Raw genomic sequence first — 22,311 nt, 5'->3', positions numbered from 1 at the left:
AGATGTAGAAAAAGACAAGGAAAATGACAATTGGGCCCTAGAGAAGGCTGAGCTGAGGTGATAAAGACACACCCAAGAAGATGTATTCACTAAGAAGCTACAGGAGTAAAGTAGAAACCCAAACATTAGGATTGGAGAAGTGACTTAAAAATCACCTATATGGTCATGACCAATGAGTAGGTGATAGCCCAGAAGAGACTATAGTAAGAGAAATAAAACAGACTGAGGACTGCAGTACAGGGGGCTCTGTATTCTGGGTGGGAGCAGCGTGGGGTCAGGAATTCAGACACCAGCCTGAGCAATGGCTGGTGTAGTTAAAACCCAGGTGAACAACTTGAGCAACAATGATAGTAGGGGGGCGGGAGAAGGGATATTGACTCTGACTAAAGGGACAGATTTCTATGGATCCTGTTCTGGCAGGATGTACTTCCTCAGCTGAGGCTAACCAGGGCTCTGAAGGTTGAACAAAAAAGAAGAGCAGCTGGCTGTTGTGGCGATTGAGAGCGAGAAGAAAGTAGAGAAAATGCTCTAAGTTAGGATGGGCTGTGTTTGTGTGTGTGCATAGCATGCAAGCATGTGTGAGGTAGTTTATATATAAAGGAGAATCCAAAGACACAGTCATCCCATGGGTGTAGAGCAAGGAGTTAAAGTATCTCAAGAAGCAAGACTAATACATATGAAAAACTACTCCACAGTGGATACAGAAGTGAAGTGTGTAACCGAGACTCTAAAGTTCCTTGGACCCAGTGAGTATAAGGAAGCAAGGTGAAGCAGATCAGTGTGGGCTGGAGGAGCTGAAAAAGACAGCACACGGGAAGTGGCCCTTGAGCTGGGTTTTGTGATGAGTATAATTTTTGTTAGGTCAAGAGGAAGTCAAAGAGAATTTCAGATGAGGAAATGATGTGAGAAAAGCTTGGAAGGTGGCATGTGGAGAGGACAAAAAGGGGGAACAATTCACACTGGATATGGGAGTTACGGTGGATACAAAGTATGTAGACACATATTTACGGCCCATAGGGTGAGCCCTGGGTGCCACAATGAATCACCTACCCTTCATCCTGAGGGACTAAGAAACCACTGAAAGTATCTAGCAAGAATATATGAAGAGAGAGGTAGTGTTTTAACCAGATTACTCTGGGAGTATGGGGAAAGAGATTAAAGGAGGGATTGTGAAAGCAAGGAAACAAAATCAAATGGTGTCTGTATAGTCATAAGGGCTTGGACCGGGCTGAAAGTAAAAGGTTTAAAAAGATGGCACAAAAATGCCATCTATGCCAAAGGTAGAAACAATAGGACATGCTGACTATATATGGAGTGAAGGAGTAGAGCACAGTCAGAGGTATTGGAGACTTAGATAGCAAAAGAAAAAAGGCACTGGTAACAGGAATGATGAAGACATAAAACAAACTGGCCTGAAGGGGAAAATTGTAGGATCTGTTTAAAACACTAGAATTTAATGTGACTGTGGGGAATCCATATGGAGCTGTCTAGCAGGCAGCCAGAAATATGAGACTTAATGAAAAGAAAGTCAAGACCAGAGACAACTGGTAATGAGGGAGAGGACAGAGGACGAAACAAAATAAAAAGACACTATATTGCCAAGTAGGGAAAAAAGTCAAGACTGTGGACCATCACAAAAACCAAGAAAGGAGAGTTTTAAGGAGGATGTAATTGACAGTGTCACCTGCAGCAGAGAACTGAGAAGAATGGAAGGCAGCACGATGGAGTCGGCAAGGAGGTCATTGTTGTTCCCCAGGCGATCCAACAGAGTAAGATGAGAAGAAAGAACGCATGAGACTAGGGAGGCAGCAGGCACCAAATATACATTAGAGAAGTTTGGAAGGTGAGGAACTGGACAGCCAGCTTGAGGGAACAACAAGCTGAAGCATAGGTTTCATTCAAATGGGTACAAAGACTCCTGACTTTGACCACAAAGAGGATGAGGTCGGGGAAGATGTAATAAGGTAATAGTGGCTCTTTGAAGAAGAAACAAATTGAAAGTAAAGTGAACATTTGCACATGTACATACAGAACTCCCCAGAATAGAATATTAACTAATATCCAGTTACCTGTGCTTTCTGTAATGGTGCCATCCGGCAGCAGAGCACTGCGGTGCACTTCATACAAATCTGTAGGAAAATGCTTTTGTAATTGTTAGAACCAGAGTCTTGACTAGAATTTAGTATCAATGACAATGTGGAGCCATCAATGATCAGTCCATATTCCTGATGTTCTGTCCATGCTCTGAAAAAGAAAAACAATGCTGTATTTGAATCTATTATACAATTCTATTTAAGAACCTGATTCTTTTAAACTACAAAGAGGAAGATTGCACATAAGAGTCATCAGTAATCTGCTTCCTGAACCTATAAATTCTTAAGCAACTGTCTCAATTAATGGCACAACACAGGCTTTTCATCACAGGTTTGAGACTCAAGGTGCCTATACTGATGACATTAAGTTCTAAAAGGTGTAAAAATAATGAGCAGTCAGTCTCACTGAAAGTGAGCTCTGGCTGGTGTCGCTCAGCTGGTTGGAGTGTTGTCCTGTAACCATAGAGTTGTGGGTTTGATACTCGGTCTGGTCTTGGAAGGCAGCCAATTGACGCTTCTCTCTCTCACTTCCTCTCCCTCTAAAAACAAAAACAAAAAGCGTCTTCCGGTGGAAAAAAAAAAGGTCCGTTAAAAAAAAGAAAACTGAAGATGAATTTTGGGAACTACAGATCAGTCAAACTCTGATATAAAGGCAAATCATAGCTTGAAGCAGCTAGAGGAGCACAAGACCTTCGACCATTGTCCTTTATAAAATTATAAAGGGTCTTAACTCTGAGAGGGGGGATTGTTATTCTTTATTGTTATAAAAATAAACTAATAAAAAAAAAAGACAAATCATTAGTCAGTCTAAAAACTCCTTAACAATAGAAGGAAAAGAAAAAATGTCTTTGGGGTATACAGTCACAGAAAACCTTTTCCTAATATTTTTGCCCGCATGATATAAATTATCAGGATACCTGGCTTCTCAAATAAGATGCAATACCTAAAATATATGGTGTTCATTAAAGAATACCATACAGTGATATATATTCCTTAAATAAGTATCATTTTATACTAGGTTAGTGGTTCTCAGCCATAGCCTTTCCATTAGAATCATCTGAGCAGCTTTAAAAAATTGCCCATGCCTAAGGTCTATCTGTCCCAAAACAAATTAGATCAAGAGTATTCTGGGAAGTACTCAGTTATATATAGGTATGCTTTAAAAACCTCTGTAGGTGCCCTGGCTGGTGTGGCTCAGTGGACTGAGCACCAGCCTACCAACCAAAGGGTCGTGGTTCAATTCCCAGTCAGGGCACATGCCTGGGTTGTAGGCCAGGTCCCTGGTTGAGGGTGAGTAAGAGGCAACTATACATTGATGTTTCTCTTCCTCTCTTTCCCCCCTCCCTTCCCCTCTCTCTAAAAATAAAGTATTAAAAAAACAAAAACAAAAACAAAAACAAAAAAAAACACCTCTGTAGGTGATTCTTATCCATAACCAGGACTAAGAGGTATTAGGTGCCAGAAAAGACAAATGTAACCAGTGCCAAGTATTTAAGAGAAACACATAAGGAAAAACTTACAACTGAGAAAATTCTATCAATTAACGTGTCATTTTTACAATGAAGAAAAAAATAGTGATTAGTCAATATTAGCTCAGGAAATCTGGGGTGCCATTTAAGAACCACTGCAGTGAAAGTATTAGACACAGCTTGATCTCATTATTATATATTCATTTGTCTAAGTTGATAGTTCTCCAAGTTTAATGTTTTAAGGAATCTTGTTAAAATTTCTGGGACTCTTGTAGATTCTGATTCAGTAAGTTTGGAGTAGGATATGAAATTTTATATTTCTAACAAGTTTCTGGTGATAATGGAACTGATGTTCTAGGGATAAACTTTGAGTAGTGAGAGTGTAATAAGTCTCATCTATCCTTTATTCTATATTTCTTGGGTGTATACTGCTAACACCATAAAATTTTGTACTTATCCATATTTTGCTTCATAATTTTATAACCATTTTTTTACTAAAGAAATTATCAATCATGTGTTCTCCTTCTTTGCTCCCCTACCCAGAGAGCTAACTTAATGTACATAAAACAATGGCTCAATAATCAATCAAGCAGGATTTGTAAACATCAACGATAACTAGGCTATATAGAAGAATGAAAAGAATTATTAACTAATCTTTCCCTAGAGAACAGAAAATCTCCTTGTGGTGACAGAAGCATATATGATAGATTATACCCGACCATACAAGATATTAAATAGTCAATATCCAGTGACTGGCACAATAAATATACAGGAAAAACAGTGGGTTCTTTGTGACATGTAATATCTGAAATGGAACTTCAAAGACAGGGCAGAAATTGGTGGCGGGAGAGAATGTATGTAGTGATGTACTAGGAAAGCAAGCTGAAAATGTCACTTGAGGCCTTTGGTGCAAACTGATCTTTGGGTAATGACCACTAATGTTTCTGAGCAGGGACATGATAAGGTCAGTACTTTACATTTAAGGCCCATTTGTCTGGCAGAGGGGCTAAAGTGATTTGAGGTTTGAGTTGCTACAAATCTGATGTGGAGCACTAGTGGTGAAACTGAGAACACGAATTAGGCTAGGAGGCTGGCCTGAAGTGGAAGGGACAAAGGAGCATAAGCTGGCAAAGGTGATTCTAGGTCTGACACCTATGTAACCTGGGGACAGACTGTACCCACCCCACTCTAAACAGGTGATCCAGGAAGAGGGAATGTTCTGAGCTGATCAGTTAAGTTTTCTCTAAGCCCTGGCTTTTGTTAAAGTGCTGCAGAGCTGCTGAATGGTGCTATGGACTGAACTGTGTTTCCTGAAAAGTCCTACATTGAAGCCCTTACCCCAATGTGATGGCATTTGGATATGGAACCTTTGGGAGATACTTAGGTTTAAATAAAGTCATGAGGGTGAGGCCTTTTTGATAGGATCAATGCCCTTATAAGAGAAAGAGACACCAGAGCTTCCTCTCTCTGCAGTGTGGGAACACAGTGAGAAGAAGGCTGCCTTCTGCAAGCTAGAAAGAGGGACCACACCAGATGTGAGGAATTAGTTTCCACTGTTTAAGCTGCCCAGTTGTAGTCAGAGCAGACAAGGACAAATGGACCAGTAAAATGCATGTAATTTGGACTGCCTTTATAAGTATCACTTGACTAAACGAAGGAATCATTAATCATAGGCAATTAATAAAAATCTCTTTATTCTCATTGATGCCCAAATACCAGAAGAACAACAGCTGTTTTAGAATTGGCCGTAGCCTCATAAATGTGGGCCATTCATGTTTAAAGTTGGCTTAAACACTAAAAATGAGAATGCGAATATAGCATAGTTGTTAAAGATATAGCATGGGCTCTGGAATTGGACAGACTTGTTCCACCCCTTATTAGCTTTGTCATCTTGAACTAAGTCATTTCATCTCTCTGAGCCTTAGTTTTCCGATCTGTAAACTGAAGAAAATAAGATTGCTTTATTGGGCTGCAGTGAAGATTAAATGAGAAAAATTATATAACGTGGTTAACATTGTTTCTGGAACAAATAGCATGCTCAAGAAATGCAAAATAGTATTATCTAAGGGGTCTTTCAATTTAGTGCAGGCACATCTTGTGGCATTCCTGAAGAGGAAATAGATTTGCTTATGGCCAATGTAAATTCCAGTAACTGGTTTAGACAAGGCTAAGCCTTGGTCAGTGATACGTATAGGAAAATAAATCACTGAATTATTGTGCAATCAGTGGCTTTCCTTGAGATCCTTAGGTTCCACAAGTTCTTCTTAAGTAAGCAGCTAGTTAAAAGCAGACTCGAAGTGTCCATGTTAACAAGATTTTGGCTCCCTTTGGAAATCTGGGGCATGAAAATCCACACAGAAAATTACTCCAGGGTCTCAAAATGCATGGAAATGATTACAAAGACCGGTTGTATTACATTCAGTTTAAGAGACTGTGAAAAGAAGTATTTTTTCTTAACATGGACCAGGCCAGAATATCAATGTTAAATACCCAGACCCTAAACATTGAGAAATGGAACTAGCTCCCTAGACCAGGTGCAGTGTTTTCTTTTAAATTAAAAGAGAGGTAGAAAGTGCCAAATAATGTCAACTGGGCTGCTAGCCATAACCTCAGGGAAGGTTTTAAGTTATAAGGATAATATACCTGCAAACAAAGAATGATAAATTAAAAAAAAAAAAGGAGCCTTCTGCATAAGCAGCTGTGATTTACACCAGTTATCAATGCCTAAATATAAGAAACCAATGTGCTCTCTTACTTTTTAAGGCTTCTAGTACTTTTAGGAAATTCATGCAGCATCTTCTTACGATATTCTATCAACAATTCATGTAATCGATCTTCTTTCCTTTCACTTTCTTCAATGGTTTTTGTGGTCAGTTCTAAGAGCTCGGTGCTGGTTTGGAAAAGGCGGCAGGCATAGCAGGTGGATTTGGCTGTCTCCATTTTATCCCCAGTAAGCACCCAGACTTTCAGACCTGCTGCATGCAGAGCTTCAATGGTCTCAGCTGCTTGATCTTGTAGCCTGGGAACACAAAGGAAATCTTGTTATCCTCAAAAATTCCTCACAGAGATTCTGTAAGAAGGCTTATTAAAGAGAATATTTTTAAAATTCACAGCATTTCTAGAGTCCGGGCATGGTATCACAGTTGGTTTTCTTATATAGCCTCTATTCTGAGTGTATTTTTCTCTAGCATAGTTTTACTTATTAAAGTGAATTTCAAATAATGAATTTGGAAAAATTCATGACATCTCTTGATATAACTGGTAGTACCCTATGGCAGAACTGAGAATCATCTTCTTAGCTAAAATGTTCAGAAACTCATCAAGCATTCTTATTCATTTTCACTTTAGCATATTACATTGTATTTTGTATCTCACCACACAAATACTTAACATGGTTCAAAACAGAAAGGGCCAAAGACATTCTAATGAGATACTGAGGGAAGTCAGTGAATCCCATCCCTGAAGATCTTTAAGAATCAGAAAGCCAACCATCTTGAAAGGGAATTTAAGCATAATTCTGAAAGGCAGGGATAAAAGGAGAATGATACTTCCTTTTGAGTTCCTTTTGGCAAAAGGATAAAATGAAATTATACTAAACAAATTTCATTAGAATTTCAGTAGCTTCCAGTGTGGCTGAATGTTTGTAACTTTTTGTTTGGTTAAGTCTCACAATTTTCACTTATAATTTCTAAAAAAAAAACAACACAAAAAACAACCTAAAATATTAAGAGTCTAAAACTTTCAGGAAGATCAATGCTGGAACTCTGCAATCATGTCTGTCAGAGCTCAACTTATTGGTTAAAGAAAACCATTTTAAAGTATGTAAATACAAGCTCTAGTCTGTTAAATCAGGTTAGAATGAGTTCTCATGTTATTTGTTCTACCTTGAATTTCCTTTCTGCTCATCTCTGTCAAAGTTTTACCCATTCTATCAGGCACCAGCTCAGCTCACATGATGCCTCCAGCACAAAGCTCCCTATACATAATAAGACTGTTTTATAAATATCTGCATAAATAAACGGATGGCTTAGTAAATAGTCAAAAGACCTTATAGATGATAGATTCATTCTTCTAATCCACAAATATTTAACTTAAAAACCATTCCCACAAACAGTTCAAAATCTGGTGTGTAGATAATGCAAAACCAAAGATTTCAAAACCGAAGATTAAATTACCAATCTGAACAGATACCACCCTAAATGATTGGGTGTTAAAATAAGAAGAATATCATTTTTTAGTTACTTGTCTTCTACTGCAGTGGCTCCAATTAAATTCATGTTTGTCTCAATATCATCAAAAATCTTTTCCATTTTTTCTTCTCTGTCTTGTAAGGACATTTTTGCCTCTATGAGCTGTCTGTCAATTCTTTCATAATCATCTGGAGCAATTTCTTTGAAGGCTACACAAAGTGTCCGATACCCATCCTAGGAACAAAATAGGAGCTCTCTAGTTATCCAAATAATTATAGAAAAAAAGCACATTTTCTTTAAGTATCTTGCTTTACAATACAAAAGAGAAATTCTGACACATTCTTAGTTAAAAAAATTACAACTATAAAGGTAAGGTTCAAAATAACAAAATAATTATCTCTGGGGTTAAAAAAAGAAAGCAGGACATAATACAAAGATTTGTGAAAAGTCTTTAAGGTACCAAATTCTGAAAAGAAACTTAATCTAGGATATTTTATATTAAAATAAGAAAAACAATATTACTAAAGCCCCAAATCTAAAAATAGACCATAAAAATAAGCTAAAAATTCATGTATACTGTTATTTAAATAGCAATCTCATAAGCATAGCCATGTTCAGCATTTCTCTTTCTGTGTCTTGGGGGTAGAGGTGTAGGCTCACCATTGCATTTTGTTCCACATGGGCTTTAGTTGACTCAATTTCATGATTTTGCACCCTGGGAAAAACTGCTGAGTCTGCTCCTTTACAAAACAGAAGTATATCTCCTAAAATAAAGAACCAAAGTACTCGACTTAGAATTTTAAGACTTGTACTGGGGCTTTGATAACATAACCATTAGGGTGGATGCTCCTACGCAGCTGTTATATGAGTATATCCTGAGCCTGCCTTGCAATGCTCACCCAAATGCAATGAGACATCTTGACCTTTTCTTTTTCAGAACAATATTCACCACCTCTTAAGGCAATATGGATGCAAGTAATAACTCATAGTTTAAAAAAAGTACTTGTTAAGATATATTTCCTTCTAGTGACTCACGAAAGACTGCTTGTGTCAAGAAGCTGCATCTGAATGACTTTTGAACATATTGTCACCACGGTCTAAAGGGCACATGTGGCATCTACAGATGTCAAGGACTAAACTCATTCTCAAACAAGATAAAATCATTTTAAATAACTATACAAATTAGCTTTTAAAACAGTGGCTTGATGGTTTTTACCGAAAACTTGAGAATAGCTTGGAGAATGTTAGTAGAAGTAGTTTTATATCAGTCCATGCATCCATGAAAGTAGTCATAGTTGAGCATCCTTATAAGGCAAAATGCTGAGTCAAACAACTTAAAAGTAAAAAGTGTAGCTCTCATATTAAGGCCCTTGGCTGGCCACTTCCCCCTTTTGCCATTTGTGATAGAATGCATATGTGCATGTGCACAGGTAAAAACAGCCAATTATTTCAAATGTTAAGTGTTTTTTTTTTTTTATTTTCTCTCACATACCCAATTTGCTTCAAAGTCACAAAGCAATTCCACATTCACATAATGCAAAGTCGGATACATTCCCTCTAGAGTCTGTCTGTATCTTCCCATTCTCACATCCAGGAAGTTACAACAGATTTAACACTAAAAAAGTAGAGTACTAGAAAATTAATTAAGGATATTTTAGAAAAAACTACCTGGAGACACACACACACAACACACAGACAACACTCTCTCTCTCTCTCTCTCTCTCTCTCTCTCTCTCTCTCTCTCTCTCTCTCTCTCTCTCTCCCCCCCCGCCCCTCTCCTGACAGCCCACAAATGGGGCCGGAGTTCTCTCCATGAGTCTTGTTGAAATTGAGCAGAAGGCATCCCAACCACCACGGCTCCTCCCAGAGATACGGGGTGGGGGACCCTGGGATGATGGTGCCAGTTCCCTTGCAAAGTGCAACCTTCTTTACTCTGTCGAAGAGGACACAGTGCTGGGGTAACATTACAGTGGCCTTCCCCATTTGGCGAACCCTTAGTTACCTTTATTTAGCTCACTGGCTTCCAGGGAATGTAAAGCAGTGGGGAATGAGGAATGTCAGGGAGGGATAACCAGCAGCTCTCTACTCTCAAGGACTTTACGGCTAGTAATCGCAAACTGCATAATTGTACAGGGCTGCTGCACGTAGATGTTATTGGTGATTGATCAGTCATATCCAAACAAAAAAGTCAGCCTTTCAGTCCCTATTTGGACAACCGGGACTGTGGAGTAGAGTTCAAGTCTCAAGAAAATGTATATGCTGTCATATCAGGGGTTCTGCCACTGACAGTCTGGCAAGCCGAACCTATGTGCTTACTTACATAAATTCGTTAAGGCCTATACAAAAGCTACTGCTTTGTATGCTGTTAGGTAATCATATGCTACCACATGAAATGTTTCCTTTCTTGAAATTGTCAACAAATAAATTTAAACTGAAAAGAGAGAAAAAGTCAAGTTTTAAAAATACAGACCTGCTTGAGTCTTCACAATGACACTCATACGACGGCGGACAGAATCAAAGTTTAAGGTGTGAAGAAGTTCATACCTTTTATGAGAAGAAAAATGAGAAAAGTAAAATACCTAGATCACATTGGAAAAAATAAAACACTAGAGAATCATCTCGAGATATTTCAACATCTTAAATAAGTAGAGCTCTCCTTTTTGAGTAAGGGGTGTTAATTATATGTACAACTGGTGATTTTTGTTGCGTTTTTGAAACTTCTCAGCACTTACAACACTCTGACACCACTGTGGGTAAGGGGTATCTGTATCCTCTCATTATAATACTTGAAATCGTAAGGAGAGAGTAACTACACAGGAATGGGGGACCAAGAGATGTCCCACCAAGCCATAGCTGAAGAGGTGTAGAAATAGTCACACCCTTCCAATTATTTTGATCATCTATGGAACGGCAACTATGTGTCAGGCACAGTGCTAGGTACTGGAAACTAGACAGGAATCTGCCTGAGTCTCTTCCCTCAAAGGGCTCCTCATATGACAAGGGAGTGAGGAGGGTAATGAGATGAGAACCTCCCAGTCTGCCAAATATTGTAATAAAGGAACGCAGAGTGGAGATGTGGGGGCACAGAACAAAGACATGCGAAGGAAGGCTTCCTGGAAATAGTTGCACCTGAGTTGTGTTCTCTAGACGTGATATGATGAAGAAAGTGTAGCATGGCATACTGAGTACAGGGAAGAGCATGTGCAAAGGCACGGGAGCATGTTATCACACAAACCATGGGAGGGGGGATATAAAGTAGTTCACTGAGGCTTGAAATCTAGTTGATAAGGGAATAAGAGAAGTAAGCAGGAGCTGGGAAAATGAGAACACTGTGGGATTTTATCTTAAGAGCAATAGGAATCCATTGAAGAGTTTAAACAGTGGAATGATCTGATCAGATTTGTGTGCAGATGGCTGAGCTATATTAATCAAATGAAAGAATGCAAAGGGGTAAAAATAAGTTAATTATTAACAAAATGTGAAGAAATATTTTCTTGAAAATAACTTGGATACAAGCATTTGGCTTAAAACTATTTATTACAAAGCTTGTTTTTGATGGGAGTGAGGAGGTCAATGCTTTTGGATATGTGTGTATGCAAGATATCTACATGTAGCATTTCATTTGGTGTTGGCCAAGTTGGGGACACTGTTGTGAACTGGCTAGAATCTGAACTGATGATGGGTCTGGGCTCTTGGAAGTCAAGCCAAAGAGACTTCCTCTGGCTTCTGGGCATATCTCCCCAGAGGTGCATATTCCCCAAGCACATCTACTTGTATTACAGGTTTGTGTCATGGGTCTCATGAAAAGCTGTAGGCCAGAATGTAAGCCAGATGATTAAATTTCAAGTTCAGATGAAGCAATTCAAATTCATCACAGAGCCTAATTCAAATCTGCTATTAAGCTAAGATGGCTTTGCTCGCTGGGGGGTGGGGTGGGTGACACTGACTCATCAGAGTACTTGTCCCAAGGCTCAACCCTGAGCATCTAGAGCAAGACAAAGCTTCTGACACCAAAGCTGCCATGACTGGCTGGGCTTGAAAAAAATCCCAATTACTGGTTGGGTTCTGGACAGAAGGTTTCATGTATGCTCACTGCTTTTTCTTGCAGCATGTGTTGGAGACCTGAAACGGCATTTTAATTTCAGAAAGGAAGTCCAGGCAGACTCTCATTCAGGCTACTGGACCCATATGTGAACGAAACTGGTATGCTTTACACCTCAAATCTCAGTTTCTGTCATTCTATGAAAAAATGTCTTTCTCCTCCTCCAACTACATTTACAGAAAACTCTGAACTGGGAGAGCAGAGTCCTACACTTACAGGTGCAATTAGCTTCCTTTGCTGCCCTTGACTGTGGGGTTAAGACAGGACAAACAAACACATAGTGCTACTACTTACTCTTCTATTTCTTTTCTTTGGTTCTCTACTCTCATATGGCCATTCTGAATTCCTAAAAACGTGAACCCATACCTGTCAAAAACAATAAAAAAGATCTTTGTATATCTCTAAAGAATGATTTATTTCCTTTGCACTGGGGTTACTTGTAATCTTTTATTGTTTTCTTCTCTCATATGAACTCAATCTACAACCATATTTCCGTTTACTGGCTGAGATGGTAACACAGAGCAAGTCCCAGTCACAAATTGTAACTGTGAAAGATGCAATTTGTAATTCTAATTCTGTAACTAACACACTCGGTGATCTTTTAGCCACTTAATAATCTGGGCCTCATGGGTAAAATGGGACTATTGTTACCAAATTATGTCAAAGTCATTGGGAGCACTTTAGAAATAACGTGTTATACAAAAATTGGTCATCATTATGATTTGCAAAATATAACATGAACATTTAAACTTCTGGCTGGAATGCATAAATAGTAATGCAAGTTATATCTATGCATTACTATTTTCTTTTTGCTCTTAATTGTTAGGGTTTGGGAATATTTCCATAAACTTTCAGATAAAGGAGTCTGACTTTTTATTAAAGAATAAGAATAGTTACTTACGAGATAAGGTTACTGAAGCAAGCAGAGAAAAAAAAAAAATAACTCCTGTCCTGTGACTTCACTTTTTCAGGACAAGACAGGAAGTGCCATTTTTCACTATTCAAACATGCTAATGTATTTCTCTACAGCTTCCCTCAGGTTTTTTAAAACAACTTTATTGAGGTATAATTGATATACAAAGAACTGCACAGGTTTAATGAGTCAATTTGATGAGTTTGGACACATGCAAACACCTGTGATACCATCGCCACAGTCAATGTAAGAGACATATCTGACACCTCTCAAAGTTTTGTGTCCCTTTTTTGTTGTTGTTGTTGTTGTTGTTTGTAGTAAAAACACTTAACATGAGATCTACTCTCTTAACAAACTTGAAGTTCTAAAATACTGTACTGCTAACTATAGGTATGGTGCTGTACAGGTCTCCAGAACTTACTCATCTAGAATAATGTTAAGTGCTTACTTTGTAGCTCCTTTCACCAAAGCTATTTCATCTGGTGAGGAGGACACATAGGTTAATTCAGCTGATTCTGTAGTTCCATCAACAGCATCATTTGTTTTAATTTCTACAGTATGGCATAAACACAAGGCACGCAGAAAGAGCTCTTCTCGATTCTGTTAAACAGTAACAAAAATAACTATATTATTTTCACTTTGATCACTTGGTAACTAGTCTGTGAAGAGAGATATTAATGTGAGAAAAAGTTATAACCTCTAGTAAATTCAGTTAGCAGAAATTTATTAATTCTTAATACTCAACTGAGCTATATATCCTCCTAGCACCTAACAGCATTCCTGGTTCCCAGCTAACATACCTATGGGTTGTGTTAACTCGTTCAGGTTAGTGTAGCTCCAGCTAATACCAAAGCATTGACTTCTTCATGGCCTAATAGAGTTTATTCAATGTCTAATTCACAATCGGACCATAGCTCAGTCACAGGGAGACTCTGGTTCATTTAATGCCTAGACACTCCTGGGATTTGAATGATTTGAATAGAGATCATTCTTGGAGCAGCTCATATTTTTTAAAGACAAAGCACAAAAAATTATGATCACACACATCAGTTTTACCCAAATGCAGTTTCCCATAATTCTCTCCACTTATAAATTCTACAATACTTGTTTACAAATTCCAGAGGTGTTAGTAAAGGAAGAAAGGTAAAATGAGAGAACAAACAAATGGTTATTCAAAAGTCTATGTCACAGGCCCAAATTCTTCATTTCTACTATGCAGGGTTAACACATGCATACATATATTTATTTCTGAAGGTAAAATGGTAATGCAGAAAACACCACCTTATCTGCTTTGTCAAAATATGTTAAGGGTCCATCAGTTTGAGAGAGTCCATCAGTATCCTGAGTTACAGCTTTATACTTGTGCCCATCTATGCAGCATTCAATGAATTCCATGCTGTTTTCTGTGAGTGTTCCAGTTTTATCTGTAAATACATAGTCCACCTAAAAACAAGGATACAAACATACATTTTAACTTTGTTCAGTGTGATTAATTTTTGGTTGGGTGTAAGGCAGAGCAATTTTCGTATCCATAGAAAACACCTTTTCTAAGACTTCTTGTCCAATGTCAGGCAGTTACAATATTATCAAATGCATGAGAAATAAGTATTTTTAAAGACACTGAAACAGTATCACATGTCTAAGGTAGATCTACTCACATATAGAAGATTAATAAGAAGGAAGAATGTGTCTATTTTATCAAAGGACCCTTCAATTTAACACCTACCCAATTTGATATAAAGAAATTACATAAGAAAAGTCAATTTCCCAAGGGCGAAACAAGAACACACTGACCACTTATTTGATAATACATATATTTGATAGGAACCTAAATGAACTGGGATATAATAAAACTTTTCCTTAAAAAGTACAATATTCTATAAATATACTTGATGAAATAAAATGCATTGTTTTATATAATATGTATAAGAGCTATAAAATATAGATGGGACATGGGAAATAATGTTAAGTTACTTGATCAAGAGACACAGTTAAGTCAATAATGATCAAAAACATAATTGAAATTTCATGTACTATTTATATTTTCAGATATGTCTCAGAAAAGTTTCCAAACTAAAAAAAGCAGAGTTTTATGATAGGTTAAAGTATAATATAAGCATACTTTCACAAATAATGGAAAAAATAAGCTACAAAATAAATTTTCCATGTAAAATAAGTCATTTTGAGCATTTCCATTTTATCTCTGTTTTTATCTCTTCTATTTATAACATCTGGCTTTTGGAAACCCACTATTTTATCCTTCTTTTGGCAATTTATGCTTAAATAGTTAAAATTATGGGCTGGCAGGAAAAAGCATAAGCACAAGATTAAGGCTTCTATTATGTAAGGGAAAAAGAGAGGAAATCCAGCAGTACTTGCTTTCTAATTATTTTTCAAAGCTTTTCACATTAGCAGCACTGGTACAAATATAGCGTTCCAATCTTGCTTTTTTTTTTTTTTTTTACCTCTTAGCCAGCCAAGTTTGAATTCTCTCTGTAAATTAATCCAAGTGGTATTATTCCTGTGTTGTTAGATTTTTTCCAGTTAAATGAGTCTTTGGAGCCTTTTTTCAGATCAAAATGATTAACCTTCATTTTCCCTTAGAGGTTATCCTGGGTTGTTGTACCTCCTGTGCTAGGTGAACATTAATTAACACATTCAGAAATCTTTTATGAGTGTCAAAGGTGGCACTTTAAAAAATATAAAAGTGTAACTGTTTGCCGAAATATAATAGGTTGTGCAGTATGGCTCTGTGTACAATAAATCTCAAGGTACAGGCCAATCAACTATAAACTAATATAGTAACTATTAAACTGTGGTGTGCATCACACTTATTTGGAGGGCTTGTTGAAACTCAGATCAATGGGCTCTATTCCCAGAGCTTCTAAGTCAGTAGCTCTAGGACAGTGTCAGTTAATGTGAATTTCTAGTAATTTGTGAAGTGATGTTAATGCTGCTGGCTCCAAGATCATACTTGAGAATCACTGCTCTAATATACACCCTATATTAAGGAAAGGAGGAGGAGAGGATTAGCCGTTATTAAAAAGTATGTATTCTCATATCTAAGGAAGAGGGAGGGCTAAAGAATGAAGAGACTGCTTCTTGCCTCTGACTCTAACCAGCCTCTTCCTCTTTGGTGGCAGATCTGAACCAGCAAAATAGGCTCCTTTCTATCAACAGGCTCAAACCCACCACTTTATGGATAGAAAGCCTAAGGTGAGATAGGTGTTCTAAGGTACAAAGAATCTGAACTGAAGGTTGAACCCATGAAATAGCCTATTTCAGAGTTCAAAATTGGTCAACAATGTTCAACCTAACGGGACACTTGGAATGCAGTCTTGGCTCTAGCAGTTACTAACTTTGTGACCTTGGAAAAATTCTCTTTATCTCTCTAAACTTTAAATATTAAGCTTAAATAACTAAACCTGCTGCACAAGGCTGTAAGAATACAAAATAAAGCTCAACAATAAAACTGTTTGTAAACTATGATGTGTTATACAGATGTTGCTTGTCACTGCTACTGACTGAAGCAAAATTAAATATACTGGACTCTTGGACTTCTGGCCAAGATGGAGGCCTAGACTGACATGCTCTGTCTCCCTGCAAAACTAAGAAGGAATACAACTACGGAAAAACCAGAAATAACCAGAAGTTCCAGAAAATAAAGCTACAGTATGGAAGTCCAACGTATGAAGTTATAAAGAAGTGGTGCTCATCTGGACAGGTAGGAGGGGCAAAGCTGGGCAGAGAGGTCAAGCTGCGCCGGCGGCAGCAGCTGCAGCGACCGGTGGAGGGACTGTGGTGAGGACAGACACCTGTATTTAAGGGGAGGCGAGAAGTGCCTGGGGAGCACCTCTGGCTGCAGACCAAACCCGTCAGCTCGCAATTCCAACGCGCTGGGGAAGGCAGACCCCCATAGAGATCCCAATTAGACAGCTGACCAGAAAGCAAATACACGAATTAACGGACGAACAGACAGATAATCTTTCTGAGGCTCAGTTCAGAGCTATAGTTATAAGACAGCTTAGAGAAATAACAGCGGGACTTAATCAAGTCGGGGAAGGAATGAAGGCTAGTCCTGCTGATATGAATGAAAACACATACGAAACTAGTGGTGAGGGAAGAAAAACCAGGGATCAAATCAACAAATCGGAACATAGGAAAGGAACAAACAGTCAACCAGTGCAGAAAGAAGAAATGAAAAGTGAAGAAAATGAGGAGAGGCTCAGAAACCTATGGGGCAGGTATACGCGGGCCAACATCTGAATCATAGGGTTGCCAGAAGGTGAAGAAGAACTAGAACTGGAAAAATTATGTGAAAAAATAATGAAGTAGAACTTCCCTAACTTGGGGAAGGAAATAGACTTACAGGTCCAGGAAGCATAGAGAGTTCCAAATAAACTGGACCCAGGGAGAACCACACCAAGACACATTATCATCAAAATGTCAAAAATTAAGGATAAAGAGAGAATCTTAAAAGCAGCAAGAGAGAAGAAGAGAATTATGCACAAAGTGGTCCCAATCAGACTATCAGCTGATTTCTCAAAAGGAATTTTGCAGGCAAGAAGGGACTGGCAAGAAATATTCAAAGTAATGAAAAGCAAAAACCTACAGCCACGATTACTCTATCCAGCGAAGCTGTCATTCGGAATAGAAGGGCAGAGAAATGCTTCCAGGACAAAGTAAAACTGAAGGAGTTCATCAGATCCAAACCACTGTTATATGAGATGTTAAAGGGACTTGTTTAGGAGAAGGAGATCAAAACTATGAACATTAAAATGAAAACTGTATCACAACAACCAACAACAGAAGCTAGGGAACTGAAACAAAGGCAGACTAAGTAGGCAACGAGATTGGGAAAAGAATTATAGGTATGGGAAACATATTGGGGGGAGGTCAGCGGGGAGGGGGAAGGGGGAAAAGGGAGGGAGATGGTACAGGAATTAAGAAGCATAGTAGGAGGGAGTGGAGTAGACAGGAAGAGGTTGAGAAGAACTATATGCACAACCAATGGACATGGACTAAAAGGGGGGGACAACTGGAGGGGGGGTCACTGAGTTGAGGGGAAAAAAGGGAAAAGAAATTGGGACAACTGTAACAGCATAATCAATAAAACATATTTAAACAAATACTGGACTCTTTTCATCATCCCACCTTCCCTAATTTTTCTGAAATATTATGCTATAGTTAGGTATGATATGTGTATTTCCCCAACTAAATGGTGAAAGGTTGAGGGTTTCTTGCTTACTTTATAAAAATAACCTCAGTACCAAAAACATATCCTGGATACACAGAAGTTCAATACACACCCCTGGGTTTAATTGTTGGAATCCGAGTATATACTCAGACACACCATTAAGCACAGCTGCAAGACTGAAAGGGGATATAAAAAAAGAGGCTACCCCCAGAGTTCTTATTTTTCTTCAAGATACATAGGTTGAAACCATTTGGTTGTCTAAAATACTGATGTCTGATTGTAAAAGACCCCATCCTTTCCAACTGAACTGAGTGAGCAGTCTACTTTTTGTTTCTCAAAGTAAAACGCTGTCCTAAACATATCTTACTATTTTTAAAAATATGAATATAGGTCATTTTTAAAGAGGTTAAGCAAGTGTTTCCAATGGTGTTGGTGAAAACTAATTGAACCGCTACAGATCTAACTGCAAAATCGTCCCTTGCTGCTTCCTCAAGTCTCCCATCAGTAGTTGGACCGATTGTTGAAATGAATACGGGCGAGGCTGAGTCAAGAAATTCAAACTTTGCAACTGTAGGAGCAGGCTCAGAAGACTGGGTGAATGCCATTGAGTTTGTTCCCGGGCAGCCCTACTGTGGCCCTACGGCCCCTTCTTGCACTGAAGCCCCCCTGCAGGGCTCAGTGACCAAGGAAGACTCGGAGAAGGAGCAGCTGCCGGCGGTGGATACAAAGCAGCAGCTCTGCCCCTACGCTGCTGTTAGAGAGTGCCGCTATGGGGAGAACTGTGTGTATCTCCATGGCGACGCCTGTGATCTCTGTGGGCTGCGGGTCCTCCACCCCGTGGATGCTGCCCAGAGGTCACAACACATAAAATCTTGCATTGAGTCCCACGAGAAGGACATGGAGCTCTCGTTCGCCGTCCAGTGCAGCAAGGACAAGGTGTGTGGGATCTGCATGGAGGTGGTCTACGAGAAGGCCAACCCCAGCGAGCGCCGCTTCGGGATCCTTTCCAACTGCAACCACACCTACTGTCTCAAGTGTATTCGCAAGTGGAGGAGCGCTAAGCAATTTGAGAGCAAGATCATAAAAGTGAGGCTTCTCCCCAGTCCTCGTTTGTGCTTTCTGTTTTGGGGAAGAATTTAGTATGTTGTGCCTACTTTCAACCAGATGGACCGCATTTAAATGCATGCATTTTATCTAGAAACTGGGGTATTCTTCTTATTGGGATTTCTTCTTTGTATTTCAGCTAGCTTCTAGGTTAGTTGGTATATCTTTTATTTGAATGAAGAAACCCTGTGTATCAGTTAGTAGAATCTTCGTGCTTTTTCTGAGGAGATTGTGTTTAACGGATTAGCCTGTTCAGGCTCAGTGAACAAACTTGCCTAGCTCTGAATGTATGTTTCCTGATGTTTTACATTTTCCATGTTCCTATTCCATCCATTAAGCTAGCCAACAACCCACCATCCTTTAAAGATTGTTCTCATAACGGAACAAAACAACATAACTGAAACAGAGCAAAGTTATAAGAAATAAATTTATTTCAATGGAAAAAAAAAAGAAAAAGAAAACTAATTGACACTGCTTTTAGTAACATAGAAAGCCCTCTATTATCTTAAATTGTGAATCATCAAAGAGGAAACTGGTTATATTGCATTTTGTGTTCCATTGAAAGCTAAATGATCTAAGAAACTGTTTCAAGACTTCTTTGCATTTTAATTTGGGGAGTTACTACACATGTAAGCTGATAATGATGTCAAGTTGTTTTTTTCACTGCATAAATTGAGGTGGTAGTCTGGCTATATTAAGTAAATGACCATCACACCCAGAAAAGCAGGTTTTGCTTGGAGAAAGAAGTGGTGGATGAAATGAAGATTGTAGTTTTTTTTTCCACTGATCAAATTTACCAGATCATTACCCAAAGTGCCACTTTACTATCTGCAGTGTGAATACAGTCTAAATGATAGGGATTACATTCCCATAGGTAACATGGAATCTGCTGCAGTGGAGATCTGAAAGAAAGTGACAAGAGTCTTATCTAGTGGAACCTGGCCTGGATATCCTGCCTGTTTCTGGTGGGCATTAAGCACCACCAGAATAATGAATGTTCTCTGCAGTAGCCTGAGCCTAACTTAGCCATGTTCACCTTTGGTTAGGTGAATCCACACAGCCAAGCACTGTATCTGTTCAACTGAATAAACTGTCAGGCACTAACTAGTGTGGTTCAGTTGGTTGGGCATCATCCCGCAGAACAAAGGGTTGCTAGTTTGATTCTCAGTCACAGCACATGCCTGGGCTGCAGGTTTGGTCCCTGGTCAAGGCTTGTGGAAGAGGCAACCGATTGATGTTCCTCTCTCACATCGATGTTTCTCTCCCTTTCTTTCTCTCTCCCTTTCCCTTTCTCCCAAAATAAATAAATAAATTTAAAAATCAGCTTTCAGGAAAAAGCTTGCCAGAGGTGGCTTGTTAATTTATTTTTTGTTTTTCATGCAAAAAATGCTGTAAATTGATATATTTTATAGGGACTAGAGTAGTTTTGCTCATATAGCTCTGTCCCTGGGTGAAAACTTCTGGTTTAAAAAGGCTAAGGTCAACTGTTGCTGCTGAAATCACTTACAGAAGAATCTTCTGGGAACAGTATTTAAGAGGAAAGCATTCATTCATTTATTCTTTGTTGTATCCTTAGTGACTTAGTATCACTGAGGGTTGCAGATTCCATGGTTTGGAATCCTGGATTCCTGAAGTCAGGTTTCAACAAAATTACATCTGGAGAATTTTTTCACTCTTGTGACTGTAGTTGTCAAGAGGGTACTTTGGTTTATGTAAAGGCTGTGTAAAGAACAGAAATAGAGAGCGAGGGTGGAGGGGGAACTAAATTCAGGAAGAGTTTTGAAGTGTAAATGCAAATTGGTACCATTTAAAATAAGTGTGAGGCTCTGTTCCAGCCACACAGTTCCATTAACTGAATTTGCATCTCACAGTCACAGAAATGACATTTCCACATCCCTGACATTCTAAATATCATGAGAATTAAATGCAGCCAAAAAATTCCCCAAGCTTGTGAAGATCATTGCATGACACAGAGTAAATTCAGACAAAGGGAAAACTCTCTCAGTACTGATAAGAAAAGCACCTAGAAAATCATCACCTGAAGAAATTACAGCTGGATTACATTGCATGGGAAAACAAATGTACCTGGGTTAGAAACACGGTCACAGCCCGGGCTACATTGGTGTAGGAAGCAAAAAGCATTTTGAGGAGTACATGCTTTCACATTTTCCTTCATTTAAATTTTTTTGACCTAGGATGAACAACTGCTTTCTAGGTCTATGTTCCATCTGACCACAAATGTACTAAGAAAATGTCAATAGGACAACTCTGGTCAATCTAACTTATGGAACAAAATTCATTTATAAAATATCTTGATTTACCACCCCATATTTTATCCACAAATGGTTATAGTTGGTGATGAAGATTACATGTTTCCTCTTCCAAAGCAATAACCCATAATCTAACATCACCACATCAGTGTTAAAGAGAATTTCTTTAACATTCAAATTCAATACAAAAAGTGAAGTTTTTCTCAAAAGCCAGCAAAATGACTGATGTTACAGTTATGAAAACACTGCTTGCCTTCATTGCCTGTCTGTTTAAATTTTTTTTCTCTGGATCACATTCCCAAACATGAAATGGTTACATATATTGGCAATCTAGACTACAAGGAAAAGATATTTTAATTATATTAACTTATTTTAAGTAAAAATAAATTCTAACCTGACCAAGTTCTTCATTAAGGTCTGATGTGTTAACCAGGGCTCCTTCATTAATTTCTTCATCATAAAAGTCCTTATCCCATGAAATGAAGAAGGAGCCCAAGAATTTCTGCATTTCTACTGTGACATACATGGACACAGGAATGATAAAGTTGAAGAGAACCATAAATGATAGGAAGTCCGTGAACATTTTCAAAACCTAAAACAAACAAATAGTTCATGCTAATTAGATGCAGTTTCATTAAACAAGTGTAATATAAGAAACTAGTTAACTTTCTATCTTTTATTTCAATGCGGAAAGCACTGTCCTTGCTATAAAGAAAAAACTTCCCAAAGACACTGTATCATTGGTCAAGATTATTATCACAGTATATGAAAACACCCTCAGTTTTGTCATTATTCTTCAGTATATGTACATTTTGACTCCATATTTTTTTACTTCCTTAAAGTTGTCTGCTCCTCCTACCTTAAGACAGGAATGTAGGAGCAAAGTTTATGTTGGCATTCATTATGCTCCTTGTATAATATATTACAAGCTCATATTATACATTAACGTGCCAGCTTCTTGCCCCAATTATTT

General features: G+C 38.3%; 1 protein-coding gene and 1 pseudogene across 1 annotated transcript in view; one reads left to right on the top strand and one right to left on the bottom strand.

Annotated features, from left to right (window-relative positions):
* The window catches only part of ATP11C (ATPase phospholipid transporting 11C (ATP11C blood group)), a 178,642-nt gene that overhangs the window by 41,658 nt on the left and 114,673 nt on the right, over nt 1-22,311 (bottom strand). The window contains exons 12-20 of the mRNA XM_090263917.1: nt 21,733-21,930; nt 14,049-14,210; nt 13,216-13,367; nt 12,149-12,220; nt 10,223-10,296; nt 8,413-8,516; nt 7,805-7,986; nt 6,318-6,581; nt 2,070-2,244 (exon numbers count right to left, since the gene is read on the bottom strand). Of these exons, the coding sequence (XP_090120043.1) occupies nt 2,070-2,244; nt 6,318-6,581; nt 7,805-7,986; nt 8,413-8,516; nt 10,223-10,296; nt 12,149-12,220; nt 13,216-13,367; nt 14,049-14,210; nt 21,733-21,930 (1,383 nt within the window). The remainder of the gene's footprint in view (nt 1-2,069; nt 2,245-6,317; nt 6,582-7,804; nt 7,987-8,412; nt 8,517-10,222; nt 10,297-12,148; nt 12,221-13,215; nt 13,368-14,048; nt 14,211-21,732; nt 21,931-22,311) is intronic.
* Nucleotides 18,418-19,104, top strand: LOC149990607 (E3 ubiquitin-protein ligase makorin-1 pseudogene; annotated as a pseudogene).

The sequence above is a fragment of the Furipterus horrens genome, unplaced genomic scaffold (assembly GCF_987537825.1).
Source record: "Furipterus horrens unplaced genomic scaffold, mFurHor1.1.pri manual_scaffold_17, whole genome shotgun sequence".
In the NCBI taxonomy this organism is placed as follows: Eukaryota; Metazoa; Chordata; class Mammalia; order Chiroptera; family Furipteridae; genus Furipterus; species Furipterus horrens.
Note: the sequence above shows the minus strand (reverse complement) of the source record. Positions and strands in the feature narration are given on the sequence as shown.